The sequence below is a fragment of the Limtongia smithiae genome (assembly GCF_038497785.1).
Source record: "Limtongia smithiae strain NRRL Y-17922 unplaced genomic scaffold V1518scaffold_3, whole genome shotgun sequence".
Lineage (NCBI taxonomy): Eukaryota > Fungi > Ascomycota > Lipomycetes > Lipomycetales > Lipomycetaceae > Limtongia > Limtongia smithiae.
Window position 1 is genome coordinate 963646 of NW_027117624.1, and position 27350 is coordinate 990995.

General features: G+C 59.3%; 10 protein-coding genes across 10 annotated transcripts; 3 read left to right on the top strand and 7 right to left on the bottom strand.

Annotated features, from left to right (window-relative positions):
* Positions 1-3300: 3300 nt before the first annotated feature.
* V1518DRAFT_413974 (uncharacterized protein) lies at positions 3301-4911 on the bottom strand. The gene is made up of 2 exons (XM_066903439.1): positions 4051-4911; positions 3301-3996 (listed from the first exon to the last, which is right to left on the bottom strand). Exons 1-2 carry the CDS (start codon positions 4523-4525, stop codon positions 3425-3427), a joined length of 1047 nt encoding a protein of 348 aa, XP_066760883.1. The 5' UTR covers positions 4526-4911; the 3' UTR covers positions 3301-3424.
* On the bottom strand, positions 4912-6379 carry V1518DRAFT_413975 (uncharacterized protein). Its single transcript, XM_066903440.1, has 2 exons — positions 6000-6379; positions 4912-5939 (listed from the first exon to the last, which is right to left on the bottom strand). Exons 1-2 carry the CDS (start codon positions 6049-6051, stop codon positions 5146-5148), a joined length of 846 nt encoding a protein of 281 aa, XP_066760884.1. The 5' UTR covers positions 6052-6379; the 3' UTR covers positions 4912-5145.
* Positions 6380-6438: 59 nt separating this feature from the next.
* Positions 6439-8617, top strand: V1518DRAFT_413978 (anaphase promoting complex subunit 8). Its single transcript, XM_066903441.1, has 4 exons — positions 6439-6743; positions 6795-7108; positions 7164-8091; positions 8149-8617. The coding sequence occupies exons 1-4, from the start codon at positions 6571-6573 to the stop codon at positions 8495-8497; spliced, it is 1764 nt and encodes a 587-aa protein (XP_066760885.1). The 5' UTR covers positions 6439-6570; the 3' UTR covers positions 8498-8617.
* On the bottom strand, positions 8394-10470 carry V1518DRAFT_213602 (uncharacterized protein). The gene has a single exon (XM_066900927.1). The coding sequence runs from the start codon at positions 10141-10143 to the stop codon at positions 8647-8649; it is 1497 nt and encodes a 498-aa protein (XP_066760886.1). The 5' UTR covers positions 10144-10470; the 3' UTR covers positions 8394-8646.
* Positions 10471-11063: 593 nt separating this feature from the next.
* On the bottom strand, positions 11064-13757 carry V1518DRAFT_440866 (kinase-like domain-containing protein; the record flags this gene model as incomplete). Its single annotated transcript, XM_066906421.1, has 4 exons — positions 11064-12312; positions 12337-13108; positions 13160-13446; positions 13695-13757. The coding sequence occupies 4 exons, from the start codon at positions 13755-13757 to the stop codon at positions 11275-11277; spliced, it is 2160 nt and encodes a 719-aa protein (XP_066760887.1). The 3' UTR covers positions 11064-11274.
* On the top strand, positions 13720-14269 carry V1518DRAFT_413985 (DASH complex subunit Hsk3 like-domain-containing protein). The gene is made up of 2 exons (XM_066903442.1): positions 13720-13970; positions 14020-14269. Exons 1-2 carry the CDS (start codon positions 13783-13785, stop codon positions 14087-14089), a joined length of 258 nt encoding a protein of 85 aa, XP_066760888.1. The 5' UTR covers positions 13720-13782; the 3' UTR covers positions 14090-14269.
* A 1914-nt stretch (positions 14270-16183) lies between these two features.
* V1518DRAFT_371856 (pyridoxamine 5'-phosphate oxidase-domain-containing protein) lies at positions 16184-16855 on the bottom strand (the record flags this gene model as incomplete). Its single annotated transcript, XM_066901370.1, has 1 exon — positions 16184-16855. A coding segment is annotated over one exon (672 nt), but the record flags the coding sequence as incomplete, so codon positions are not given.
* A 652-nt stretch (positions 16856-17507) lies between these two features.
* Positions 17508-20274, top strand: V1518DRAFT_413989 (Indigoidine synthase A like protein-domain-containing protein). The gene is made up of 2 exons (XM_066903443.1): positions 17508-18553; positions 18612-20274. The coding sequence occupies exons 1-2, from the start codon at positions 17537-17539 to the stop codon at positions 19998-20000; spliced, it is 2406 nt and encodes an 801-aa protein (XP_066760890.1). The 5' UTR covers positions 17508-17536; the 3' UTR covers positions 20001-20274.
* V1518DRAFT_413992 (protein-tyrosine phosphatase-like protein) lies at positions 20012-22845 on the bottom strand. The gene is made up of 2 exons (XM_066903444.1): positions 21815-22845; positions 20012-21766 (listed from the first exon to the last, which is right to left on the bottom strand). Exons 1-2 carry the CDS (start codon positions 22739-22741, stop codon positions 20426-20428), a joined length of 2268 nt encoding a protein of 755 aa, XP_066760891.1. The 5' UTR covers positions 22742-22845; the 3' UTR covers positions 20012-20425.
* On the bottom strand, positions 22846-27018 carry V1518DRAFT_413996 (Nup93/Nic96-domain-containing protein). Its single transcript, XM_066903445.1, has 3 exons — positions 23941-27018; positions 23414-23490; positions 22846-23257 (listed from the first exon to the last, which is right to left on the bottom strand). Exons 1-3 carry the CDS (start codon positions 26869-26871, stop codon positions 23218-23220), a joined length of 3048 nt encoding a protein of 1015 aa, XP_066760892.1. The 5' UTR covers positions 26872-27018; the 3' UTR covers positions 22846-23217.
* Positions 27019-27350: the final 332 nt, after the last annotated feature.

Consider the following 27350-nt stretch of genomic DNA (forward strand, 5'->3'; position numbering starts at 1 on the left):
GGGGGGGGAGGCAGCGTTGGGGGAGGGAAGCAGGGCACGCGAGGGCGCGCGGAATAGCGGGGCCTATATAGGCGATGGGAAACAAGACAGGGGAGTGGTCGGGGAGCGAGGCACGCGCGCGCACGAGCAGGAGCAGCAGTGCGCGAGCGCGATGATGGGGACGGGGAGCGCGATATGATGGCGAGGCTGGCGGACTGTTGCTGGCGCATGCGTCGCGATAGCGAAGCTCAAACGCACGAACAGTTTATTGCGCGCGAACAGACCCACTCCGCCCCGCGCACGGGCGTTTTCAGCGGCCGACGACGTCGCAGTTGCGACGCGGGACACTCCGTTGATATCGACGCTGCGTCTTTACTCCGTACACAGTAGTGCTTGCTGCGCAGCAGCAGGAGCTCTCCCGCCTGCAAGCACCCCGGAGGGGCGGGCCGCGAAGGCGCTCGACACCGCGACTCGACTCGACGCGCCATGAACGCGCGATACGCTCGGGACTGCGCGCACTGTGTCTGGCGCGACACCGCGTGTCGCGCGACGGACGGGTCAGCGCGCTGCATATCCGCGATAAGCCTGGCGCGCTTCTTCCTCTTCCTCCCCTCCACAGCCACGATGACTCGGTGCCTACCTGCTGCCCTGGCCAGCTGCCCAATCGCGGCCGCCCTGAAACTCCGTCCACGAGCACGCTCCACCAGCGCCTCCCTGCCCGAGCCCGCGTCCGTGTGCACGCCGGGCGCACTGCGCGCGTTGGCGATAAGACACCACTCGCGCTCGGATTCTGTTCGCGCCTGTCGCCTCAGACAGCGGGAGTGCAGAGAGTCCTAGAGACAAAGTGTGGTCGGAACTACCGCACCATGAACGACGGCTGGGCGCCGCCGCCACGCCTGCCATAGACTCAGGGTGCCGAGGGAGGCGTCATGCAACGCGCCCGCGTGATTGGCGGGCCGCGAGAACGGCGGCGGCGGACCAGGCTGGCGATGGTCCCCTATCCCATCAGTGGCGGCCTCGTTCCCGCGTGGCGTGCGACGCAATTCCCGGGAGGCGGTAAGCCCAACGAACGCCATGTTTTCGCGCTCGCCCCGTTGCAGCTGCTCTCAAGCCTCTAGGCAGCAGGACCGGACTTTGCACGCGCGCACGCGCCCGACGTGATCTATCATATTCGCGCTGCGAACGGCCTCGCGGAGACTCGTGGACTAGTGGCGACATCTTTGATGATACCATGGCCCCGCCGCCTGGCGCGCAGAAGACAACGTCGTGTCGACGTGTCGAGTGTTGAGCCGCGGGCGTCCCTGGTGCGGGTCTCGGACGGCGGCCCTAGCCCTGGCCGGGCCCTATTCGTATCTGACTCGTCACAAGCCCCGCAGTCGCTGACTGCACAGCCGCGCAAACTCCCCGCCGCTTGTGCTATCGCGGAGAGATGTCACCGGGGCCGCTGGCGGTGCCTTCGCCGTCCTGCCTGTTCTGCCGCCACCGCAGCTGCCACACAAGCCTTTCTTCGACTTCTGACCCCGCGTGCAGCCGTCCCCCAGCCAAGCGCCACGGGCGCGGTGGCGGTCTCGCGCGAGAGGCAGGGGCCGTTGCGCTGCGCCCGCCCTGGTCTTCGGTGAGTCGTTGGAGGTGCTCCCGTTCCAGCGGCCTTGCACTGGCGGTCGTCGCCCTCGATCCCCGTCCCTTGCTCGCGCGTACACGGTCCAAACACTGCTTTTTGCCTATGCGGAAGGTCGGTCCTCCGACCGTGCTGCTGCGCGCGACCGGGCCAGCGTCGACTCGCGCCCACAACGGCGCGCATACATGCTCCAGCTGCCGAGTCGCAACACGGGCGACCCGGAGATTAGACACTCTAAGGCCCTGTCTGCGCCTTCTCGTCCTTCTCGTAGTAGCTTATCATGGTGATCACGGCCGCCTCTGACGCGCGATATGCCGGCCTCGCTCGCTTCCCTCCTCCCTCCTCGCAGCCGTGCCGGCGTTCCTGGGCCAGCGGCCCCCTGTCGGACTTCTAGCTGGACGGACCGCGAGGTGGTCCTCGCGCTAACGGCCTGGCACTGCTCCCGCCGGATGCGCGATAGGGACTCATCTGTCGTCAAGGCGACCGACCAACACTATCACAGTGCACAACCTACACAGCACCCACCCTACCAGTGCCAGTTGTCAGTGCTACACAGCTGTCTGGTCTAGCTGTTTAGTCTACCCATCTCTCGCTCGCTTCACATCTCGGAAGACCGCTCCGTCGGAATCCGCCAAGCATTGTAGCCGCCGCGGAAAAGCCTGTCTCCAGGGACGATTTTCTCGACGTCGAGTCTGCACCACGTCCCGAGCTTGCCTATGGCTTTCCGCATGCGTTTTATAACCCCAGTCAGCGGTTTCCTATCCTGCTTCCCTTCCCAGAGTGCATTTCCTAGTGCCATATCTGCACCTGGACCGTGCCCACAGCGGGACACCACTCTTCTTGGCAGCGTCACCAGATGGGCCGGCCTTTGATGACGCCGCCGTGGACTAATAATTAGTCTTGCACTAGGAGGTCATAGGTAATTAATGGTCGGCGCAGGAAGCAACGGCTACGCGTCGGCGTGCATGTCAAGAGCAGCAGGTTCTTGAATTGACATTTGTAAATTACGAACCGAGGCGCTGCTGAGTCGCGGGTGAACAAAGGACGCGCTGGCGTCAGTCTGACTGGGCTTCGTGCGTGTGGGCTGCGGGATGAGCGCCACGAGACGATCGAATCGCAGGCGCTTGGTAAGATGGTCGTGGCTAAATACTCCAGCCCGACGACGAACGTGCTCAAGACCGGGCCACAGACGCCTCGCAGGCCTGCGTCGTCGTGCTAGAGAACGCGGTCTCCAGTCGGAACCTGACGAGCCCTCACATTCTCTAAACGTCACAGCGCGCGCGCCTCCGGCTGAGATGTCAGAGCTGCGTACGCGGCTTTCACAGAACACTTCCGTGCCATTGGTGAGAGACATGCCGACTGCTGACCGTACTGCGGAATATGTCTGTGCCCTGCAGCCTCTCTGGATGCTGCTGCTGCCAGCTTCGCGGTTCGTTCCTGACTCGACGTTCGCAGAACAAGCACACTCTACGTTCCATTCCACATATCTCGCAGCAGAACATGAAGACAACCCGTCGCCCCGCATCATGCTACCGTCGCGCGTCTCTCGATGCGCGCCAGACGCGTAAATGGATGCCTCGGGCGCTTCAAGAATCGCGATCCGCGATTGCGGCGGCACGGCAAACACGCCACAGCAGACTGTGAGCAAGTGTGTTTACGTTGCATCGTCGTCATACGACCATCCCTACTCAAATGTCGCCCAGTTATTTTGTGATGATCAATTCCTACTCCAACACGCGCCGAAAGCAATAAATCGCGAGACTAAATGACGCCAGACATAACGAAAGCGTATTTACAAAAGCCACAAGTTTCGTGATCTATAATTTTCTACGACTGGACCTTCTGCGGCATGCCGGTGTGCAGCTGCACAGCCCGCGCAGCTGCGGCCGCGGCCACAGTCGCTGTTGCTACCTGCTGCTGCTGCTGCTGCTGCTGCCGCTTGGACGAGCCCACGACACAGACCGAGTTCAGCAACACGGTCGACCACCGCACAAAGACGTGGTCAGGCACATGTACGCGCCAGTCAACGGCCTTGAGGAATGCAAGCTCATTGGCATTGATCTCCGCGGTCGTGAGCCCCGAGATCTTGCTCCACGCACGCGCGCTGTAGTTTTTGTCCTGCAGGTACTTGGACGCTAGCATCAGGCTCGTCAAAAAAGCGCGGCGGCCGCAGTTCAGAGCACCCATGCTGCCCTTGAGCTTTTCCGGATCCTGCACATAAGGACGTAGCAGAAAGAGATAGTACAGTGCGACCTGCAGCGTTGAGTAGCTCGTCCGTGACCGACGCAGAGTCTCTTCGATGAACTCGCGCAGCGGCAGGATTTGCGTCGGGTTATCGACCGCGGTTGTGCGTTCGCGGGTCGATGGCCATATGCCTTCAATCATCAACTTTGCAGAGTCTGTCGGAATTAACATTTGCTGCACCACATCCGTTCATCGCAAAGAAAACCTACCGACGAGAGAATCCACCAGCGCGCCGCTGTGCTGCTTCGACCGCGCAGGAAGAGTAGTCGCTTTTTTAATTTTTGCCGCCGCAGTCTTCCCGATATGCGGCGGGATGACCGGGTTCGCGCGCCGCAGCTGCGGTGCGGCTGCAGCCACCGTGGCGGTCACCGCCGGTATGGTGCGCGCTACGGAGGCGGTCGCCACCTGGAGCGGCACAACCGAGACATGGCCAGTAACGCTCCAGGACGCGGAAACTGAGGCCGGCGTGGCGGGACTGTTGCAGGAGTCAGCGGAGTGGGAGAACTCCGAGGAGGGTGGCGACGACCCGCAGGAAGAGTCATCGGGGGAAGACGCCGACGACGAAGAAGACGACGCTTCCGCGGCCGTGCAGATGACAGACGCTGCCGAGACAAGTCGAGGCACGTACGAGATCGCGCACGGCGGCGCGACCAGCTGCGACTGCAGGGTGATAGTGGTCGCCATAGCGTGATGAGTCAAAGAAGATCCAAGAGGTAAATATAGTCCAGAAGCGAAGAAGAAAAAGGCGGACGCAGGCCCGTAAGACGTTTTGCAGCGCAAGCAGACAAAGCGATAGCTGGGTGCGGCGCGGGACACTTACGTGCGCTGCGACCGGGAGAAGACGAGGGCGGCCAGGGTGGCCAGGACAGACCGGGGGTGCGAAGTTAACCGAGACAGGGGGCGCGCGTGGACGCGGCGCGTTGGGTGGAGTGGGTGGGGGGTGGTAGGCGGAGAACACGTTATGAGGAGTACATGGGGACGGCGAGAACACGAAAGGCAGCAGTGGTGAGCAACAGATGCGACGCTGCGCACTGGTGAAGAGGCGGCGCAGGCGGCGGTGAGTTTCTTATATATCGGCGCAGTGGCGCTCGCGTTATCACGACCCCGCCGCAGAGCATGCCACTTCAAAACCCTCGTCTGCAGCCCGAACCTTCCCGACCGCCGCTAGCTCTCTTGGGTGTTGCGCCGCACGCACGATGACTGAGGCAGTCTGCCTGGCCCGCACCGCGTGACGGCCTCTTGCGATCACGTGCTATCTATTACTAGCAGCTCACATGGCGCCGCCTGCACCGCCGCCGCTGCTATCACGCGTACGCATCTTCCTGCACGGCGAACCCCAGCTGCCGCCGCACACCGTCCAGCTCTGCGCGCTCAAACGCGAACACGCCCTGCAGCTTCCCGCTTGCGCTCAGCGGCCACCTGGCCACCGCACGCGCCTCCAGCAGCGGGTGCACGTAGTCGTCTCCCCGCCACCGCCGCACCCGCGGCCGCGGCGGCGTCGCGTACGCGCTCTTCGCGATCGCCGCTTCCTCGTCCTCAACCTCATCCAGTGCCGCCGCCATGCGGGCGAGTGCTGCGGCGCGCGCGTCATCGTCGCTGTTGTCCTGCGCCGTGCCCGTTGCTGGCCGTTTCCGTTGCGGCGGAGGCAGCTCACTCGACGCCTCTAAACACCGGCGGGGATCATTCCGCGGGATCACCGCAAACACTCGACGCTCGATCTCGTCCTCCGCAGCCTTCTTCCCCCGCACGCTGCTCCGTCGCGCGGCTATCCCCGCGTTCTCTTTATCGCTGTCCCCGTCCTCACTCTCATCGTCAACAAACACACTGATGCCCTCACACCGTGACTGCGGCCGCCGTGACGGCGACAGTGCGAGTCCACCAACACCACTACCCAGCGTAAACACCTTTGTCGTCGCAGCCACATCCTCCTGCGTCTTCCTAGGCGATACTCCCCCTGGAGACGCGTCCGCGTTCGCGTCGACCGTCTGCAGCGCGCGCCGCGGCGACTTCTGTGGCGACGGCGTACGTGCCGTGTTCCGTCGTGCCGTGGTCGCAGCGCCGAGTCGCGTCGTCTGAGTGCTCTTGCGACGCGACAGCCCTAATCACCGTCAGCACTATAATCTAGCCCTTAATCACCACCGCTCTAGAGCGAGCTTACCTTTGCGTCGAGTCGGTGCGGCATCCGCACGCGTATGCGATGCGTCAGCCATGTATATTTTGGGATGAGTATGCGAATGCGAATGCGAGTTTAATCAAGGCGAACAAGTATGTGTACGCGTGTGAGGAGCGGTGTCGAAAGAGGAAACTTAGCGATGGGGAAGAAAGACGAAAGAAGTGTGCATGTCGCGGTCGCAACACAACGCCACGCGCACGCGAAGCTTTCTTCCCACGACGCGACGTCCACAGCCACTAGCACGCCTCCATGTCTAAGGACGGCTCTCAAACTACGTCACATAAGTGAATACGCACATGAACATGGTTGTGCATCTTAGCACAGCTCTCAGTGTAGGCGAAAGTCCTCGTAATTGCATACACAGCCCACCACATTTGACGCGTCGCGCGCCATGCACGCGTTATAACCTTCATCCTGACGCACGTGTTCATGGTGATCCCCAAAGCGCGCGTCTCATCGCACGCAACTCCCAATCTACCCCACCAGCACACATCAACACAACTTCATCGATCTTCACCGCGTCTCTATCTTCCCCCATCACCTCCACCAACTGCGCATGGACTCGTTCTCCGGCGCGTCTCGGTCCGCGCGCTCCGGCGCCACCGGCGGCATGTCGGCCTCCGCGGCGGCGCAGAGCGAATCGACGCAGTATGTGCGCGCCCTAAGGCGAAATCTGGTCGCTGCATACTCGGTCTTGACGAGTCGCTGTTTATATGAGTCTGCAAAGTGGTGCGTTGCGTCCTTTGAGTGCGTTGCGAGGTGGTGCTGAGTATGTGACAGGGCTACAGAGGCAGTCGTCGGTATAGGCAAGCTCCCTGGTGATACCGTCAACCTCAACGATGACTTTGAGGACGATGACGCAATGGACCAAAGCGACTCGGACGACCCCCCCATGCCGCCTGATTTTGAGGCCATGCCACGCGCGGAAATGTACCGGTACAACATGGCAAAAGCGTGCTTCGACTGTCGCGAGTACGATCGCGCAGCGCGGTATCTCGACAAGTGCGTGAGCCCGAAATGCATTTTTCTACGACTTTACGCACGGTATATATCCGGAGAGAAGAAGAAAGAGGAGCAAAGTGAGGTGATTTTAGGTACTAATACTCCGGCGCTGCTGATCGTGGTGAAGTTTCTGAGCTGATCTTTCAGGTCCCCTCGACGGCGAAGCCACGCCGAACAAGCAACTCGTGGACGCGATCAACGAGCTTGAACACCTCTTCCGGACTCGCGTTTCACTTAGAGACGACCCGTTCCTGCTCTACATCTACGGCATCGTGCTGATTAAGCACAAATGCGAAGACGCCGCCGTCGAGCCGCTCATCCGCGCCGTCAAGATCTATCCCTACAACTGGGGGGCCTGGACCGAACTCGCGTGCTGCATCGCAGCCGCGGATAAACTACCACCCGTGCTGCACCAACTCGTGGTCCCACTGAATGCCACTGCCACTGCCACTCCCGACGAAGGTTTCGCGGTCATGGCGAAGATGTTTTACGTCGTCACCTCACAGGAACTCTTCCAAGCTACCGATGCCGTGGTCACCAAACTTGACAATCTCGACACCATTTTTCCGACTTTCCAATTTCTCCGCGTACAGCGCGCAATGCTGTGCTACCACGCACTCGACTACACCGCGGCGGAACACCACTTTGACAGTGTGCTCTCGGAAGATCCATATCGCCTCGACGAGATGGACATGTACTCAAATATCCTCTATGTGACTGAGCAAAATTCGAAACTCGCATACCTCGCTCAGCTCGCCAGCGCGACTGACATGTTCCGTCCCGAGACTTGCTGTATCGTGGCAAACTATTACTCCCTCAAATCCGAGCATGAAAAGGCCGTCGCGTTCTACCGTCGCGCGCTCACACTCAACCGCAACTGCCTCGGGGCTTGGACGCTCATGGGACATGAGTACGTCGAGCTCAAAAACATCCGTGCAGCCATTGAAAGCTATCGACGCGCTCTCAGCGTTAACTCTAAAGACGTACGCGCCTGGTACGGTCTCGGCCAGGCGTACGAGGTCATTGAGATGTACTACTACTCCTTCTTCTACTATCAACGTGCCTCCGCCCTCAAGTATGTTCCACAACCTTCCTCTCTCCTCTTCCGGTCTTTCTCCCACTAACAACTCAGACCCTACGACTACAAAATGTGGACTGCAGTCGCCAACTGTTTCGAAAAGTTACAACGCCCGGCCGACGCAATCAAGGCGTACACGCGCGCTCTAGAGCTCGCAGATAATGCCGACACCGTTCTCATGCTGCGCCTTGCAAGTTTGCACGCCGCCACCGGCGACGCTGTCGCTGCCGCGCGATATAACCAACGTGTCCGCGAGATCGAGCAGCAGCAGCTCGAAGGCGGGGGCGGTGGTGTTATAGGTGGGGGGGCCGGTGTAGGCGTGACCATTACTAGTACCACCGCTGCCGGCGTCGTGGACGCTGTCGCAGAGGAGGCGCGGAATGCGGCGCGGCGGCGCATGTAATGCCCGCTCATTATGATCATTTGCAACTATGCAATTATTAAAACTAGGTAACCTACACTTACATACATCCTGTACATATAACCGCGGCCATAAATATCATTACATCACCATCCATCCCCATAAACCTGTACTCATATAAGCAGTGAAATTTACATCCACCCGATATTCGTCAACTCGAGCCAGTTCGCAACCATCATCGCCTTTAGCACATTCGTCGGTAACCCCTGGTGCACGCCGTCACGCGAGAAAGTGGTCTGCACTGTCGCGTTCCAGGTGCCAAGCGAGTCCATGCTCAACCAGTGCTGCCGCGTGCGCTTCCGCATCATGTCGTCGAACGCACGCGACATGCGTAAACCCGACGCCGCGAGATTGTCCTGCGCCGCCGCGGCCGCTGCTGCCGCCACCGATGCAGCGGCGGCTTCCTCCTCGGTAGCCGACGCCGATGGCGGCCTCACCACGTCCTGAACACTGCTTCCGGGGGTACCGCCAGCGCCAACGCCAGGACCAGTCGCACCTGGTGTCACAAACAACTCATAAAGCGGCACCATGCCTTCCACGATTCCGGGCGTCGCCTTGCCCACGACCGCGCTCACCTGCTCCAGCCACGCAATCGCCACATCCGCATTAAAAGCCGTCGGCGATGCCTTGCGCCTGCCACCACCACCTCCCACGGCAGTAGAGTACCCGCTGTGCCCGTAAATTACCGCAAACGGCCTCTTATCAAAGAAGCGCTCCTCGTTCCGGCGCACCGCATGCGCGATGTCGGCTAACGTCCCCGCGTCGATTGGATATGACGGTGCCTCAATGAATTCGATGTCGAGCAGTGCGCCCGCACCGGGACACCGCAGCGGCGAAGACGTTGCGCGCGCATTCTCAAGAACCTCGCGCGAGCTAGTAACGCGCGCGTGTGGGCAGGATTGTGGCGACAAAAATGGGATTTCGCAGTAGCACTGTGCTTCGCCTGGTCCGAAATACTGATCGCCGCCAGTGAAACCCCACTCCTTGACTGCGCCGTAAAGTGTATCCTCCCGAAGCAATACCATCAGGGCGGAGAACACGCTACCGAGCACATCGTCGCCGATAAACAGCACTCCGGAAAATCTCGCGAGCACTGAACACAGATCCGTCGTGGAGTACCACCACAGTCCGCATGGTCCGCTCGAGAAATACGGCATATCCCTCCCGATCCTGCCGCCTCCGGATAACGAGTCCAACAACACCGTCTTCTCCGCACACGGCGGCACTCCGCGCGACACCCGTGCCGCAAACGAGGCACCCGCTTCTTTCGACTTCAGCTGCTGCGCCGCATCCGCACTCGACCCCGCCGAATCCGCCGAAATTGCGCCACTCGAAGCGAAGCACTTGTTCAGGTGCTTAAACCCCGCCATGCGCTCGTCGTCGTTCTGACTCTTGAACATCGAGCGGTGCATGTCCGCCTCGTTTAGCGATGCAATGATGCCTGTGCCGCCTTTCTTACCCGCATAGAAGTTGTAGTCTGAGAATTGGTCGTCGAATAAGCTCGGAACGCCGAGATCAGCGAGATTGCGCGAGAAGCAGAAGAGAAGTATGCTTGCGAGACTGAGCGCGATCAACGTCTGCAGCCCCAGCATGATGCGTCGCGGCATGACAAGCATGTTGACTGTCATTGCGTAGAGCAGATTAATGTAGTGAGTCAGAGATGAAAGGAGATAGAGCAGATTAATGTAGTGAGTCAGAGATGAAAGGAGAGAGAGCGAGAGAAGAGAGAACACAAAATGAGAGGTAGAGCTAGCGCGATGGGACCTCCCGTGGACTGAATCGCTTAATGCGGGGAAACGATAGCTAACCTCCGGCGTGACGATGAGGAGTCGATGAGCCAAGCTCGGACGATACTTTCGTGCCTGAAAGTGCGGAGAGAAGTGACAACGACGACGGACACGAGCACACAGCAGCAGCGGCGAGGACGATGGCGACCATAAAAGTGAGATAGAAATATGCAGTAGCTATATATGACGCGCTTGAGTATTCAGTAGGGGTCAGTCGGAAGTCGGTGTTGATTAAAACCTCCCACGCATGTGATCGACGCGACCAATACGAGATCTTGGGACGCCGGACAAACTAACCACACCTCAGAGAAACAGCAGGAGCAAGTAGGGAAATAGGACAAAGCAGGGAAAGTTTAACAGCCAGTGATCGCGAGTGGGAACGAGGTGCGCGCGTGCAAAGTGGTATACAGCGACGACGGAGACTGCAGCAACTGAGAGAACTGAACGCTGCAGGGCAAAAGACGGGAGCCACGGATCAAAGGCAGCACAGAACCAATGCAGAACAAAAAGCCCTCAGAAATTCAACCCGTAGTCCTTGCTCGATTCAAGTCTATCAGCGCACTCAAACTAGTGTATCATACGCGAAACCATCGACCGCGGCGATCGCTCGATCTTGCTGTGCGCACGTCGCAGCCGCGCGATGGCGACCTGTGTCAGCGCTGGCATGTGGCAAGGCACTTGTACTATATCACGTGGACACGCGTCGTGCGGCGCATCGAACTTTTGCGACGCACAAAAACTCAGCCGATCGCTCGGCAAGACTTGTCTGGTCGCTCCTACGTACGCACGCGAGTCCTATCATTGTACGCGTTCATTGCGACATCTCTGTACTATTAATATCAACCGTGAAAAATGCTCCGTCAGAAAACATCAAGAATTATGCGCGATAACGCGTGTCTATGCGACTTTTACAACCGATCTCCCCATGCAAAACGAAGCACACCCGATTGAGCACAATCCACTCCGCTCCGACTAACGCCGCCGAAGCATGAATGGATCCACATACCGTACGTCCGTTCTACCGCCGCCTGCGTCCTCGAGCCACGCGATCTCTGCAGTTTGCGCGCCTTCAGCCATGCCGCTGCCGTCGGGAATAATGCTGCTCTCTACCCCTCCAACGTCGCCTTCGCTTTCGCTCGAACCACTGTTTATACTGTGAATAGCTATACCTCGCCTACTGGGCTTGCCAGCCCGCGTAGCTTGCTCGCCGTTGCCGATGGCATCTCCGGCTCCAACTCCCGCCGCTAGAGCTGCTGCCGCCGCCCGTCGCCGTTCCTCCCGCTGTATATCGACTATAGTCCGCGCGATCCCGCCTCCACTGGCGGTTTTCCTGCGTCCGATATCCGCAAGCACCTTCGCCCGTGCCGCTGTAGCTCCCAGTCCGAGTGCGCTATCCGCTACAAGCGCGCTCGACGGCGTCTGCTGGTGGTTATAATCAGCGTACAGATCTACCGCGGCGTTGACGTCATGCACCGCCAGTACATGCTTTTCGCCTGGTCGTGACTTGCGCTTTGCGCCGCTTTGTGTTATTGCTGGTGATGATGTTCCCTGGTCGGAGGATAGTGCCGACGCTGTCGTCGCCGCGTGCCGCACGTGTAGCCGCGCTCCGGCGGTTGTTGGGCTCCTGTCCATTCGTGGTGAGAGAACCATTGGCGAGTAGAACATATTTGCAAGCCGCGACTGCATCGGTGTGCGCGAGGGCGATATAGCAGTTGTGCGCGCAGGGAATGTGCCGATAGGCGATGCGCTGGGATATGGCGAGTAGGAAATATCCATCGGCGAGTTTGTGACCAAGTTGAGCGATGATGCAGGGGTGGTTCCGTTACTGTTGTAGAGTAGTCGCATATCTGATATACTGTGTCGGGATAGCAGCGGCGACGAGCGTGGCGAATCGTCCACGACAACGGGTGAATGTTTGGGTGTCGCTGTGGCTGATGATTTCGTACGCTGTTGTTGTTGTTGTTGTTGTTGTTGTTGTTGTTGTTGTTGTTGTTGTTGTTCCTGCTGGTGCTGGTGCATAAAATGCAGCTCGACAAGCTGCCGCGAGCGCGTCTCAACCGCGTCCTCGAACGACGCCTGCAGATTCTGCACCTGTCGTGAGATAACCTCCTGCTCATACCGTTCGTGCTGTTCCCACGCAGCGGCAAGCTCCATCTCCTTCGCGACACACGACTGCTCCCTATGCGCAACCGCATCCTCACGCACCCGCAGCTCGCGATGCATCTCCACCAGCTCGCGTTCGCGTCTGTGAAAGCGCACAAGATCGGTCTGCAGCAGATCGTGCGCGGTTGGGCGTTTTGTTGGCGAGAGGGTCAAGCACGCTGCGACGACTTTTTGCAGCGCCGGTGAGTAGCCGGCTGGTAATGGCGGGAACTTGCCTTCCTTGATCTTCTGGGCGAGCTGCATGTGCGATTTTCCGGAGAAGGGGGGTTGTAGTGAACAGAGCTCGTAGACGACGCAGCCTAGAGACCACATATCCGACTGCGGCGTGTACGGCTGGTCGAGCAACACCTCGGGACTCATATAGTACGGTGTTCCGACGTATGTCGTCGCTAGTGAGAGTTCCGGTCCGACCATTTTCGACAAGCCAAAATCGCCGAGCTTGACGGAATTGTCTGCATCGAGGAAGACGTTCTCGGGTTTGATGTCGCGGTGGAGAATGAGTGTCGGCGGGACTGGCGGAGGTTCATCTGGGGGTGCGAATAAGTTTGCGAGTTGTGGCGGGTCTATGCCATAGTGGCATCTGTATAATGCGAGAAGGAGTTGTGTGAGGATGCTCCAGACGATGGTCTCGGGAACATGTTGCCTGCTGAGCGTCAGTACTCTCGTCACACACCAAGCTGACGAAACCACCAACCCTGCGTCCCTACACGACCGAATAAGCTGTGCAAGATCTCCGCCATCACAGTACTCCATATATAAATGCACCTCGCCGCGCTCCGCGTCACGCTCATGCTGCACATACTGCACGATATTCGTATGCCTTAACCCGCTCAGAATCTGCAGTTCCGCCAGCAACTGCGACCGCTCGTGGGCGCTCATGCGCTCATACGAGATCTCCTTACGCACCAGCACACGCCCATCAAGCCGGCGCCGCACCTTGCGAATCTGTCCGAACGTGCCTCGACCGATGAGCTCGAGCGCCTCGAATTGTGAACGTAGCGACGACGGCGGAGGCGGAGGGGTCTGGTTGTTGCTGCCGGCGCCGCTGCCGTTGCTAGCCACAGTTGGCGCGGGCGACACGCGGTCAGCCTGCATGGTCGAAGGGCGGATGTGGAGCATGCATGTACGGATTGTCGAGGGGCGAGGAGAATGCTGCTGTAGCGCATGCCGCTTGGGCGCGAGCGCGGCGCGGGAGTGTAAACAGACGCGCCGTTGTCCTGGCGACGCACATCTCCCACATCACCACACCACCACACCATCACCGCGCGTCCGCGCCTCGCGACTTCCCCCATCGCCGCGGTCTCTGTCTGCCCCACAATGGACCGGAAAAGCGTTGCACGCCTGACGAGTGAACCTTCCACCTCGCTCAAGCCGCGCCAGATGTCGCACCTGCACTCGCAGCTCGCACAGCTGCAAGCTAATCTCGCCGATCTCGAGAGCTTGCTCCGCGTCACGGCGGTGCAGGCGGAGTATATCAAACGGCTTGGCGGTCTACAGGGCTCATTGTATGTGTTACGCTACTTGCTCACGAGGAAATGGTGCTAACTGACCTAGATTCATGGCAGCTGGACGTGTGTTTGAACGCGAGGCCATGGAACGCAATGTCGCGCAGCACTCTAAATGAAACGCGCTGCTGCACACGATCTACGAGTATCAACAACAAGAAAACTATATTAATACCAAATCACACACATATATTATTCCATAATACCCGTACGTGTATCCGCAGAGATCAAGAAACAAGATATGTAAAAAAAATATGAAACCACAATAAAAATGCAAAAGTCACAAATCCTCAAACACCAAATAAACTAGTAACTATATTTTCAACACATTTGTGACCACTAGACAAGATTCACGCTCACGCAAAGATCATGGTCCGCAACGCCTGCCAGATGGACTTAGCAGCGGGCACAACTTCAACAACCTCGACCTCCTCTGCAGGAGCGTCGGCAGGAACCTCAACGGGGCTCGCAATAGAACTAGCGCAGCCGGCACGCACGTCGCGCTGGAATTGGCGTATCTCAGAGGCCTTCAACGTTCTCAAGTCCACCTGCTTCAAGATCGACCGAACGCACTCCTTCACGGCCTTACGGTACTGAACGTTGCTGTCAGACATGGCCTTCTGGGACTTACTCGCTTTCTTGCCACCACTGAAGAAATTAGGAGTCTGCTTGCCCTGTTCGCCAGGAGCGGGTCCAGAAGGAGGCTCATCGTCGGAGGGAGGTCCTGAAGGAGGGGGTCCATGAGGAGAAGGTGGTCCATGAGGAGGAGGAGGTCCTGGAGGACCACGGTGAGGGCCGCCTTGGGGCGCATCAGGACCGTTAGGACCATCATGGAGACGACCATGAGGAGGACCATGAGGAGGGTCATGAGGATCCTCAGAACCGTCAAAACCAGAGTCGGGACTGTCCGGGCCATCAGATTCGTCGTGAGGACCATGGGGAGACGGAGGATGAGGACCATCAGGACCGTCTAGGGGACCATTGGGACCGTCGTCGCAAGGAGGCGGAGGGCAGGGCTCGTCCGAGTCCTCATCGCAAGGCGGTCCAGGAGGGGGTCCAGGAGGAGGGGGTCCATGAGGGGGTCCATGAGGGCCGTGAGCCCAGGGAGGAGGGGGACCATGAGGAGGAGGCGGGGGGCAGGGCTCATCCGAGTCCTCATCGCAAGGCGGTCCAGGAGGGGGTCCAGGAGGAGGGGGTCCATGAGGGGGTCCATGAGGACCGTGAGCCCAGGGAGGAGGGGGGCCATGAGGAGGAGGGGGGGGACAGGGCTCGTCCGAGTCCTCATCGCAAGGCGGTCCAGGAGGAGGGGGTCCATGAGGAGGTCCGTGAGGGCCGTGGGCCCAGGGAGGAGGGGGGCCATGAGGAGGAGGGGGGGGGCACGGCTCGTCCGAGTCCTCGTCGCAAGGCGGTCCAGGAGGAGGGGGTCCATGAGGAGGTCCGTGAGCCCAGGGAGGAGGGGGGCCATGAGGAGGTCCGTGAGGGCCGTGGGCCCAGGGAGGAGGGGGGCCATGAGGAGGAGGGGGGGGACACGGCTCGTCCGAGTCCTCGTCGCAAGGCGGTCCAGGAGGAGGTCCAGGAGGAGGGGGTCCATGAGGAGGTCCGTGAGGGCCGTGGGCCCAAGGAGGAGGAGGGCCATGAGGAGGAGGGGGGGGACACGGCTCGTCCGAGTCCTCATCGCAAGGCGGTCCAGGAGGAGGGGGTCCATGAGGAGGTCCGTGAGCCCAGGGAGGAGGGGGGCCATGAGGAGGAGGCGGGGGGCAGGGCTCGTCCGAGTCTTCGTCGCAAGGCGGTCCCTCGGGAGCCGGGGGGTTGAGGTCGTAGATAAACTCGCCACCACGGACGGTGACTGTGCGGAAAGGGGACACTATGACAGTAGCAGCAGCAGTCTCCTCGGAGTCGTCGTTGTCTGCAGGTAAGTGGTGGCGGCCATGGGGCTTGAAGTCGTCATCCGAAGGACCGTGGTGAGGACCACGCGGCTTAAAGTCGTCATCATCGTCAGAGTGGTGAGGGCCATGAGGCTTGAAGTCCTCCTCGTCGTCATCAGAATGGTGAGGGCCATGGATCTTCTTGAAGCCCTTGTGGAGCTTGGGCTCCTGAGGAGCATCCTCGCCAGGTGTAGAGAGATCGAAGTCGACAGGGGGACCGAAGTGCTTCTGAGGTCTGTTACGGCCTCCAAAAATGGGGAAACGGGAGTGGTGGTCGTCGCCATCATCGTGCTCTTCTTGCTCCTCGTGCTCTTCCTCCTCATCCTCATCATCGTCCTCGTTGTGGCGACCGTGGCCGGGGACAGAGGGGTGGGGGAATCGCATGCGGGGGAGAGTCGCGGATGTGTAAAGGTCGGTGGGTATGTCGCCGATGAAGGCGACGTTGCCGAAACCGCCGAGCCAGTAGACAGATTCGACGTTAAACTTCATGAAGGCGGTGGCATGAATCTTGTTTCCGGGGAGCCAGGCGTGAGCGTCGGGATGGCGGTGAAGGAAGCAGACCTTTGCGGCCTCAATGGCGTCGTCGCCCTCGATGAAGGCGAGGTCGCCGGAGAGCGCAACGCGGGGCTGGCTGGCGGGCGAGAACGCAGGACGGGTCTGCCGAATAGAGAAGGAGACAGGAGAACCCTCCATCCAGTTCTTAAAGGTGTGGCCGACCTCGACCATCAACAGAGTGAGCGAACCGTCGTCGTCGCAGTCAGCATAGTACTCGAGGAGGCCGATGGCAGAGCCAGCCTTGTCGCCAGACTGGAAGACGGTGTCGAGATCAGCGAGAGACTCAGCGCGGACGAGCTTACGGGCCTGGACGGCCGCCTCGTCGACGGAGGGCTTGTCGTGGGATACGACAGGAGCGGCGAGTGCCGTAGCGGCGCACGCCGCGAGGAGCAGCGGGACGCGCATAGGGTATTGGAGAAGCGTGGGGTGCTAAAGGTGTGGAGACGCAGAAGAAAAGCGGAGCGGCGGCGAGGGGAGTTTTGAGGAACGCGACGGTGCGGCCGGCCAGGCCCAGAGAGGCCGCGACCGCCTTGTTTGGGCCTAGCGCAATGACGACGCTAGGAGGCCGCGTCACGCTGCACCGCCACTGCGCCACGCGGCCCTGTCCGGGCCCGGAAGACGGCTGCGCCACACCGGCGCGCGAGCCGAAACTCTCCCGGCGCGCACAAGCCAGTGGCGGTGCGCTCTGCCGGCGGAAGCGAGTGCTCGCGGAGCGCACGCAGGAGACGAAGGCAGCCAGGAACGCGGGCCAGAGCAGGCGAAGTGCGGTGCTGGGGACTGCCGCTTCGCACACATCATCACGCACACGCGTCACGGCTAGACAAAACGCGTCGACAAGAAGTCCGCACTACACTGCTAACTTGCTGCCCAGCGCTGCTGCAAGCCGCTGCCCTGCGCCTGGACCGTGTCCGTCTGTTTAACTTCCGCGCGTCCCCTGGCTGACCCTGTTCCCGTCACGTGCATGAGCAGCATGAGGGCCGCGTACCACTGACGCTGCCAAGGCCCTTGTGTCCCCCAAACTAGCTTTGCTTCGATGCAAGCCACTCATCGCAACACCTTTGTCTTCTCCCCCTAGTCCGTCCCGTCATGCTTGCGCTCCGCGTCCCCCGCGCCGCCCTCCGCGGCTGCGCTCCTCGCACCGTCGGCGCCGCTCGCAGCGTTCACACGTTCCCCGACCATGTTACTATTGACGCCGAGGTCAAAGACGCCGTCCTCTCTAACAAACCTGTCGTCGCCCTCGAGTCCACCATCCTCACCCACGGCATCCCCTTCCCCCACAACGTCGCCATGGCGCGCGACCTCAACGCCCTCATCCGCGACTCCGGCGCCGTTCCGGCCACCATCGCGCTTGTCAAGGGCCGCCCTGTTGTCGGTGCGTCCGACGCCGAGATCGAGTACCTCTGCACGCCACCACCGCGGGACGAAGCATCCTTCATCAAGATCTCCCGTCGCGACATCGCGTACGCGGTCGCGCACGGCGTCACCGGCGGCACCACAATCGCCGGGACCATGATCCTCGCGCACCTTGCCGGCATCCGTGTCTTCGCAACCGGCGGCCTTGGCGGAGTCCACCGCGGCGCCGAGTCCACCCTTGACATCTCTGCCGACCTCGAGGAGCTCGGCCGCACGCCGGTCGCCGTCGTCTCAGCCGGTGCGAAAGCCATCCTCGACCTCGCCAAGACCTTCGAGTACCTTGAGACCAAGGGCGTGCATGTCTCGACTTATGGTCCCCCAGGAACTAACGTCCCCGCGTTCTACTCTCGTGACTCCGGCATCCATTCACCGTTCAACTTCTCCACCCCCGAGGAGGCCGCGGCCGTGATTCACGCAAACACCCTGCTCAAGCTGCAATCCGGCATGCTTTTCTGCGTGCCCCCGCCGCACGAGTTCGCCATCCCCTCTGAGCTCATTGACGACGCCATCGACCGCGCCGTCATCGATGCCAACGAGGCCCGCATCGCGGGTAAGGACCTTACGCCTTTCTTGCTCAACCGAATCTTCGAGATCACCGATGGCCGCTCGCTTAGTTCCAACATCGGCTTTGTCAAGAACAACATCCTCATGGGCGCAAAGATCGCGGTCGCTCTGTCGAAATACGAGCAGGTGAGATAGCCCTGTCGCTCTTCTGTACATAGATATTTAGTGAAGATTTTGAATGTAGAACCCGTCCGCACATTATCAACCGTCCATCCTTATTCCACGCCCATCGCCGTCTAATATCCTTGGTACTCCTTCTTCTTCCACGCCTCCCTCTGTCGCCTCCCCCGACTGCCTCGTCGTCGGCGCTATCGCCGTCGACATCACATGCGACCTCCCCCATGCCCATCTCAAAGAGCCCTCGACATACCACCACACCTCTAACCCTGGCGCCATCCACCGCACCCCGGGCGGCGTTGGCTTCAACGTCTGTCTCGCCGCCACCTACGCCGCCGCCTCCATGTCCCCTGTCGTCCCACAACTCCGCATGGTCTCTGCCGTCGGCCCTGACGCACGCGACCTCCCCGCCGCCCTCGGCCTCTCCGCCTCGCAAACACAGTTGCTACCCGACCTCTCCGGCGTAGCTGTATACCCCGAAGGCCGAACGGCGCAGTATATTGCAATGCACGACGCGCACGGCGGTTTAATCCTCGCGTGCGCCGACATGGATCTCGTCGAAAACATGCCTCTTCCGCACCTCGCGACCGAGTTCGCCCGCGCCGGTACAGCCCCATCGTGGGTCGCAGTCGATGCAAATCTCAACATTGGACCTCTCCGCGAAACACTCCGGCTCGCACGTACCATCTCCAATGCGAGGGTTATGCTCGAACCCACCGCCGTCATCAAAGCTCGCGCGATCCTCGATATCGCGAAGGAATATCTCGCCCCACTCCCGGACGACGCGGAAGCACCTACACCAGTTGCGGACGTGTTCACGCCTAACGATATCGAGCTCGCGTCCTTGTTTGCTTACGCGCGGGATATAGGCCTCTTCGAAGCGCCACAGTGGTGGCGCGCTCTGCACAGTTTCGCAATCACCTCGTCAATCCGCGACGCGTTCCCCCGTCTCACCCGCGGCGACGCGGCACTTACCAACGCGCTCCTCACCGGCGGTGTACTCCAGATGTGTCTCCACTTCTTGCCATACTTCCCCAACCTCTTCGTCAAACTTGGTCCCCTGGGCGTGATCTCTTCACAACTTCTCCCCCCCAGCGCGGCCGACACCATGCCCGCCGGTAAAGACACGGAGACACTCGTCACAGCTGACCGCGCCGTGATCCGCTGGCGCACGACTACAGGCAGTATCGTTGTCCTCGCGCACCACGCAGCCGCCGTCGCGCGTCTTCCTCCATCTGAAATCATCAGCGTCACAGGAGCAGGTGATTCCTTCGCCGGCGTGCTCCTCGCTGAACTCGTCGCTGCTGCTAAACGCGAAAGTGTTGCTGACGGCGGCGCGGGGTTGCATAGCCTCTACGAGTTGCATCGTATCGTCAATCGGGCGCAACGCGCGTCTGTTCTAACCCTCAAGTCACGACTTGCCGTCGCACCTGAGATCGCGATGCTTGAGCCATGATCCCCACGATATCTACTAAAGATAGATTTGCATATGCTTGTTGATTCGTACTATACATCTATACACAAAAGCTCATGTTAATCAAGATGAATTGACACTTAGTGCAACCCTCGCAACGGGCGGTATGCTTGGACTCAGCGTGTAGTTCCAAGTACGCACCCGTGACATCAGCACCATCACCATTTCAGCTGACCTAGTTATACATGTTATTTATTGGACATGTATGCATGATATACACCTTTGTACAAAAAGTCCACGTGCTCTCTCGTCTAGCCTCATAATTACACCGACATGGTGGAACAGCCGGTCCTGCACTGAACAAAAGCAAGTAAACTCCAGAGAAACAAAAACAAAAAAAATAGATGACGCCGATGACCTGTGAAAAGTCAAAGCAAAAAACACCACCAATAATGTGTCGCCGCAGATTACGCCTTCTTCTCCGCCAATGATATTACACCCCCCTTCAACACCTGCTGAACCTCCCACTCCAACACGCACTCGTAACAAATCACGTACTGACGCAAGCACTGCACCATGGAGAGCCGCTGCGTACGCAGATCGCTGACGACTTGGTTGATCAGGTCATCCATGCCCTCGTTCTTGACGAGCTTGAGCGACTGCCGCGCAAGAATATCAATCGCAGAGTCGACAGTACAAAATGTACCCGTGCGACCGCATCCCGCGCTGCAGTGCACCACAACGGGATGACTCGCGAGCGCGGCCGAGATATCGCTTTCGCCCCCGGCGTTACACCGCGTCGACAGCTCGCTCAGTGCGACAATATCCTTCGGATCAGCCGGCGCACCCAAGTCCGGCCACGATACATACTGGATATGCGTAATCTCACGTGGCACGTCACTTACATTCGCCAGAGTGAACTTGCGAATCCGCACAATCGTGTTCGTCTCGCTCGTCAACTTCACCTCTTCGTCGCTCAAGAGCGTCAGCCGCAGTGCACCGTACCGCGTCTCCTTCCAGTATGAGTCGCACTTGACTTGCCCGCCTTCCATTACTGGGGTGAGCATCACGATCACACGAACTTTCTGGTCCCACACTACCGACCAGAAGTCCGCAAACGTGTCTGGCAGCGGACCCTGCGTCGCGATGTACCGCTTCACGCTCCCGCTCGCTTGCACGTAGCTTGCATTGATGTAATCGCACGAGCCCGGAGCGCATGATGCGAGACGCACACGCGTGTGGTCGTAGGGGAATATGTTATTATACCGGTTCTTCGTCCCCCGTTCCAGCGCAGCTGAGATTGAAAACCTGGCCGACTCCGCAGTAGGCGTCGGCGTGTTTGACGTTGATGATGACTGGAATAGCGACGTCAACGCACACTGCGAGGTAGACGGTGCCGCTGTCGTGATCGTACAAGAACTACTGAACGCCATCTCTAAGCGTCCTTTCTCTGCACGCTCAATGTCCAAAAAGCGATCTGCAATCTTCTTCGCGCCGTCGACAGGTGAAATCACCTGCTGAAGCCACAGCGGTAGTTTCTTCTGGACAGCGGCTGAGCACGCACTTGGCACGCGCACCGGAATCGGCTCGCCCACGCCGCCGATAAGATCCATGTTCTGCCGGATATTTGAGAAGAACGGGTTCACCGGCGGCTGCTTCTTGCTGAACATCGGTAGCCTCAGACCAGAGAGAATTGGCATGCACTTTGAGTCGCATGCAGACTTTTTACTAGCCGCCGGAGATGGCGCGGGGGACTCCTCAATGAAGTTCTGGTAGCGCGAAGCAAACGCACATAAACCGCCTGCTTTGTTAGTACAACGCACATCCACTCATGGATAACACTGCTTACCTGTTAGATAGTACACGCTTCCCTCGAACTCCGGGCAGGTGAAAAACTTCCGAGCCGTCAAAAAAGCCGAGGACGTAACTGTCAGGTTCACAGACGACGAATCGTAAATGACAACGCTGGATGCCGACATATACGCAGCCGCCTTCTCCATATCTTCTGCGGCAAGCGAGTCGAGAATCTTCGGAACAGTGAAGCCCGGCCTCCGCAACAGCGTCGAGGGCACGCACAAGTTAACCGCGCCGCGAATGTGCTCGACGGCATATTGCGCATATGGACGCACGTCGAAGACGACGACGTTGTCCGGCGTCGAGGCAAGCATCATGCCAAGTTCGGACGGACATAGCGGGAGAATGGCGTTGAGGTCCTCGGCCGCGTTGGCGTCGGCCTTCATCCGTAGAAACGATGTTGTCGAGAATGAGCGCATGGGGGTGGCGCAGTTTGACTGTGCGGATGAGACGGGGGAGATTGATAAGCATCCGTCCGATTCGGAGGAGCACGAGAAGGAGGACCGCGTGGAATTCGTGCTTGCGATGGACGAGAAAGATAGCGACGGAGCGAGACTAATTGGGGCTGATATGCCTAAGTCATCACTCGCGTCCGAGTTCACGCCGTCGAGCTTCTGCGAGACAGGCACGGTGGTCGGGGGAAGGTTGAAGAAGGAATACTCAGCACCTGGCTCGCGCGCCACTGTGGCGGGCGTTGGCGGGAAGACGGCGGAGGAGGGTATGGAGGTCAGCGAGGTGGCGGAGGAGGAGCCTGAAGACGCGGAAAACGACGGCGGCGGGAGCCTGAAGACGGCGAAATTGAGGGGGCGCGACCTGAAGGACTGGGGCGAAGGCGCGGGGGAGCTCGAGCCGGGCATCTCTAGTGGGGAGGGTGTAGACGAGGGCGACAGCGAGAGCACGGAGGCGCAGTCGGCGGCGGACGGCGGCATTGTAGATGCGATATGCGGAGGAAGCTGAGAAGCCAGCAATTGCAGTCGCGGGGGGGCGCAGAGGCAGTGGTGGTCCAGAAGATGTATGGCAGAGGAAGGAAAAGGAGTCGGGCGCGTCGATTCTGGACGGCGGAGTGCTCTTCTACTCTAGTAGGTGATCCGTGGATCACACGAAACTCACAGTGGCGCCCGCTATCGCTTTCCCCTAGCCCTAACCAACAACGTCATTACTCGTCCCCTAGACATCCCTGCCCCTGGCGATGATGTCATCGCCGTCTCCCGCTGATACTGCTGCCGGCATGCACTTTTCTTTCAGCAGCGCGCTCAGCTCCTACTCATGCTCGCAAAGGAGCACGCCTGCGCCGGCGACAGAGGCTGCGAAGTCGCGATTATTACAAATCATGAAAAAATAGCAGTCGTTGTGAGCTGGCAGAAGACAAATTGCCGCTCGCCGTTGGCTGCACGCCGTGATCCACTCACAACGTCGTCTCGAGCAAAGTGAGCCGGCCGTAAACCCTAGCAAACACGGTTAGCGCGTGACCCAAAAAGCAAGCAACGCGTGACCACATCTCGTTGCTTCTTCCCGCCCAGACGCCTTCGAGCCCTCGCCTCTCTTCATCCCCCAAAAGCAACGAAAGGATGCTGCAGCAGAAGAAAGAAAGAATCACTTACTCCCGTGGCATCCTGTACTGTATCATGCCCGCGTAGATCATGCAGTTCTTTGCCCGTGTCCGCAACTCGCCGATCTTCTGTGCGCTCGTTAGCCCTGCAGCGACCCTGGCGCGCTTGCGCCGCCTTCTAGAACTGATAACGCGCCGTAACGCGCCCGGCATGCCCCTTCCCCCGCAGCCCCCCCTTCTAGTCCTGGCTACGCGCTCACCGAACACCCCGGAACACGAACGAACAGAAGCACTCCACCGAGAGACTGGCGGAACTCCCGCCCGTCACACAAAACACCAGCCACGGCGAGCTCCCTAGTCGTCGTGGCCGAGCGTGCAGCGCGCCAAGCCAATACGCCCCGTGCGCGCCGTTGCCGCAACGCGCTCGGCGCACCCTCGATCTCGCCAGCGCGCACCACAAACCACATCACGCAAACACAAATCGAACACACTGCAGAACCACCAGACGGAATGTCACGCGCCAGCGGACAGAAGAGGGGAAGGAAGTAGCACCCAAAAACAAATTAAAAAAAAGCGTACCTTGCTCCGCGTGGCGTCCCCGTACGCGCTCGCATCCATCTCTCGTGTGATCCGCACGCAGCACTCCATCGTCATAAGGAGCATCATTGGTACGTTCCTCGCAACGCTCTCGTCCAGTTCCCCGAACTGCTGTGCACGCCGCCGAATGCTCCCCGTGTCGCTGCCGGCAGGTTGTTGCTCCAGCGGCAGCACGTTCACCGCCGCCACGAAGCTCAGGCACTGCTCCCACTGGCCCTCGTCGTACGCCCGCCGCGCGCTCATGATATTCAGCAGCATCCCGCACGCCGCCCGGTTCCGCGACGACACCTTCCGTAGAATCTCCCCATCATTACTGTACATCGCCATCACACCCTGCGCCAGCTCCACAGGATCTTCCTTGCCTGCAAGGGACATGCTGATTCCGCCGCTGCCGCCCGTTGCGCCGGCCTCGCCCAGGCTCAGATCCGACACCGCAAGTGTCTCACCTAACGTCTTGTTGATAATCCCCACAACCACGTCGTACTGCTCCGACAGGTGATACAGCAGCACCGCGTCCGCAGTTCGCCCGTCCTGGTCCGCTTGCAGCGCGGCTTGTTCCGTGATCGTGTGCAAGAACTCGGTCTCGTTGGTGATCTCAATCAACTTCATCTTGCGCTCAATTACGCCCTTCTCGCGCATTCCATCCGCCCGGATATCACCCAGCAATGTCGCAAACTCTGCCGTCTCAAGCACCATCTCCCGCATTGCCTCGTGACACATCTCTCGGTATTTCTTGCCCTTGTCGCCGACTTTGAGATCTGCATTCAAACACAGCAGCGCAAGGTAGTCAAATGCGATCTCTGGATCTGTCGCCCGGAAGTCTCGCGTGTAGTACCCCACCAACCGCGCAAAGTCGATCTCCGGCACGTTCTTCAGACCAAGTGTGAGCAACTGGCTATCCGCTGCGCTCGCCCCCTCCGTCGATACGTTCAGCAATCCGTAGTACGCCAACGCGATTGCAAAATGCGTCGCGTCCACCGGCTGCGTTTGGTACAGCGTGTGCATGGCGCGCTCGTACTGCCCGCTCAGCAACAACATCTGCACGTACAACATTGGACTCGACCCGCGTGGATTGAAATGCCGCGCACCGAGCTGTACGAGCTTCGTCCGCAGGTCCTCAAGAGTGTACTGCTCCGACGACGGCGTGCCAAAAATCTCCGTGCTCAGTACCGACGACGGCTCCTGTACTAGCATCAGCTGCGCCCACATCCAGTCCTCCGCCACGAGCAATACGTCCGGAAACGTCTTCCGTGCAAGGTCGCATCTGCCCAGCAACTTGTACAGTGCGTACTTGTACGGGTCGTCCGTCTTCGTGTTGAACATGCGGATGTGGTTGTTGAACTCTGTGTGCAGCCGCTCTGTAAGCTCCCGCGGCAACTTGCGCTCGTCGCCCGAGTTCGCGTAGGCCTTGAGATACATCGGGAATGACCGTTCAATCTTCTGGAAAAATCCTTCGTACTGTGTCGTAAACGCCACCGCTTCCTCCATGTGTCCCGACCGCAGAAGATAGTAAATCAGTGCCCATATCGGCAGGTTATTCACCACCTGCAACGTCGGCTTCACCCACACGCCGTTCTTCAAAAACAACAACTTCAAGTATGCGTGTATCTTGTTCACGACGGAGGGAATACCACCGAGCTGCGCCTCCTGCGGATACTTTGCAATCTCCTTCTCAACTAGACTGAAAAATTGTATCTCAAGATACTCGCGCGACGACGTGGTAATAATCTTCTTCATCGCAATACTCTCGGCTGCATCCACCGCCGACTCGAACGTCGCGCTCTCGCAATACACATGCGCAAACTGCCGTTGTCGCGTGTCGGACGGAATCAGGCCAGACAAAATAATCCACGAATCAAACAACTGCTGCGTGCGTGTGTCCATGCCGACATTATTGCGCGTGACCTCGGCGAAGTGCTGAATCAGCGGAAAACTCACGCCTTGCATCCGCGCGTCGTTGAGTGAGTGCACTGCTTGTGCGTACCGGAAACGCCGGTCCTGTAGAGCAAGTGCGGACTGCTGCTGTTGCTGTGGCGGCGTCGTCGTCGTCGTCGTTGTTTGCTGCTGCGTCTGTTGCTGCGCTGCCGTGCTCATGATATCGGAGAACGCTATGCTGCCGAATTTACTGCCAAGCACGCTCCGCCCGAGCGACTGCCGCTTCCAGCCCGAATTATTCGACACCATCCCCCGCTCGCTCACGCTTCCGCCTGGTGTGCCAGCGCCGTCGCGCCCAGGCGTCGCTTCGCCCGTCAGTGGCAATTTCGGCATGCTCGCACCATCTGCGCCGAGTTCCGCAGCCAGCTTCTGCGCGGTGCCGTGGGGCACAAGACCGTAGTTCTCACAGATCAGCAATTTCTCGTAATTCCAATCCAGCTTTATCGTCTCGCTCACCAGCGCGTCGAATTTCTCCGTGGTCTGACGCACTGAGTCCTCTATCGACGCGACAATGTTTTCTTCCCTACGAAACCGCAGATAGCTCTCGATATCCGTGTCCGCGGCCGCAGCTGCACCTACAAAAGGGACGCCCCCTGTGCCGAACAAAGGCTCAAGAGTCACGGTATCCAGATCTTGCGCAATATCTTCCGCGTTAATTCTTGCAACTGCAAGCAAATAGTGCGCCTTCGTATCCCCGTCCCCGCTGCTGCCGGTCACTTGCCCCGCGCCACCCCCCGCACGTTCACGTAGCTCGCGCGCTTGTGCGGAGATCTCGTTGATCCCGAGCTGTATCGTGCCCAGGCCCGTAGAGTTACGTGGCAAGCTTTTCGTGCTCTCGAGAAGTTGATCGAGCAACGAGGCCGCGGGGGGTAGCTGTTGCTGCTGGGCGACATCTTTTGCTGCTGGAGTCGTCGTCAGTGCAGATACTGTGTTCGCGAAGAGTGAAGGTCGCGCTGGAGTGCTTAGTAATGTCGGCATGCTGTCGGTCTGGTAAAGACTGCGTATATCAGAATGCAAACTCGTCGAATAACCAGGTCGCCTGATGTTTCGTCCCAACGAACGAAACTATGGCGTTGAACTAGGAGATGAACGCGGTGGAACGGGTTGTTTACGCTGAACAACGGCTGTGCGGCTTACAAAATTTCGATGGATGAGATGAGTTTCTCAACACTCACATACTTCGCCTTGCCACTAATATCTTCAACTCACGCAGCTGTTTATTGCTCACACATCGCATTAATACATACATATACCAGCAGCGACAGCGACATGCTTCACTACAAGCAAGAACGAGAATTGGTAGATATAAAAACGCAGTCAGCCTTGAATAGAAAAATATAGCCATTTTACATAAACGGCATCTCGCACTCTACATGTCATACTCTTGAACACGCATATGCCGTATCAAGTCACGCGACATAACCTGATAAACAGAGACTGGAGGTCAAAAAGATAAC

Coding starts and splice junctions, on each gene's coding strand:
- V1518DRAFT_413974 (XM_066903439.1), bottom strand. CDS start 4,525: ATGGCGACCACTATCACCCTGCAGTCGCAGCTGGTCGCGCCGCCGTGC. Junction 3,997..4,050: donor GCTGGTGGATTCTCTCGTCG/GTAGGTTTTCTT, acceptor TAATTCCGACAG/ACTCTGCAAAGTTGATGATT.
- V1518DRAFT_413975 (XM_066903440.1), bottom strand. CDS start 6,051: ATGGCTGACGCATCGCATACGCGTGCGGATGCCGCACCGACTCGACGC. Junction 5,940..5,999: donor CGCACCGACTCGACGCAAAG/GTAAGCTCGCTC, acceptor GACGGTGATTAG/GGCTGTCGCGTCGCAAGAGC.
- V1518DRAFT_413978 (XM_066903441.1), top strand. CDS start 6,571: ATGGACTCGTTCTCCGGCGCGTCTCGGTCCGCGCGCTCCGGCGCCACC. Junction 6,744..6,794: donor TTATATGAGTCTGCAAAGTG/GTGCGTTGCGTC, acceptor AGTATGTGACAG/GGCTACAGAGGCAGTCGTCG. Junction 8,092..8,148: donor CAACGTGCCTCCGCCCTCAA/GTATGTTCCACA, acceptor CTAACAACTCAG/ACCCTACGACTACAAAATGT.
- V1518DRAFT_213602 (XM_066900927.1), bottom strand. CDS start 10,143: ATGACAGTCAACATGCTTGTCATGCCGCGACGCATCATGCTGGGGCTG.
- V1518DRAFT_413985 (XM_066903442.1), top strand. CDS start 13,783: ATGGACCGGAAAAGCGTTGCACGCCTGACGAGTGAACCTTCCACCTCG. Junction 13,971..14,019: donor GGCGGTCTACAGGGCTCATT/GTATGTGTTACG, acceptor TAACTGACCTAG/ATTCATGGCAGCTGGACGTG.
- V1518DRAFT_413989 (XM_066903443.1), top strand. CDS start 17,537: ATGCTTGCGCTCCGCGTCCCCCGCGCCGCCCTCCGCGGCTGCGCTCCT. Junction 18,554..18,611: donor CTCTGTCGAAATACGAGCAG/GTGAGATAGCCC, acceptor TTTTGAATGTAG/AACCCGTCCGCACATTATCA.
- V1518DRAFT_413992 (XM_066903444.1), bottom strand. CDS start 22,741: ATGCCGCCGTCCGCCGCCGACTGCGCCTCCGTGCTCTCGCTGTCGCCC. Junction 21,767..21,814: donor TCGAGGGAAGCGTGTACTAT/CTAACAGGTAAG, acceptor CGTTGTACTAAC/AAAGCAGGCGGTTTATGTGC.
- V1518DRAFT_413996 (XM_066903445.1), bottom strand. CDS start 26,871: ATGCCGACATTACTAAGCACTCCAGCGCGACCTTCACTCTTCGCGAAC. Junction 23,491..23,940: donor GGGACGCCACGCGGAGCAAG/GTACGCTTTTTT, acceptor ACGAGCGCACAG/AAGATCGGCGAGTTGCGGAC. Junction 23,258..23,413: donor CAGTACAGGATGCCACGGGA/GTAAGTGATTCT, acceptor CGTGTTTGCTAG/GGTTTACGGCCGGCTCACTT.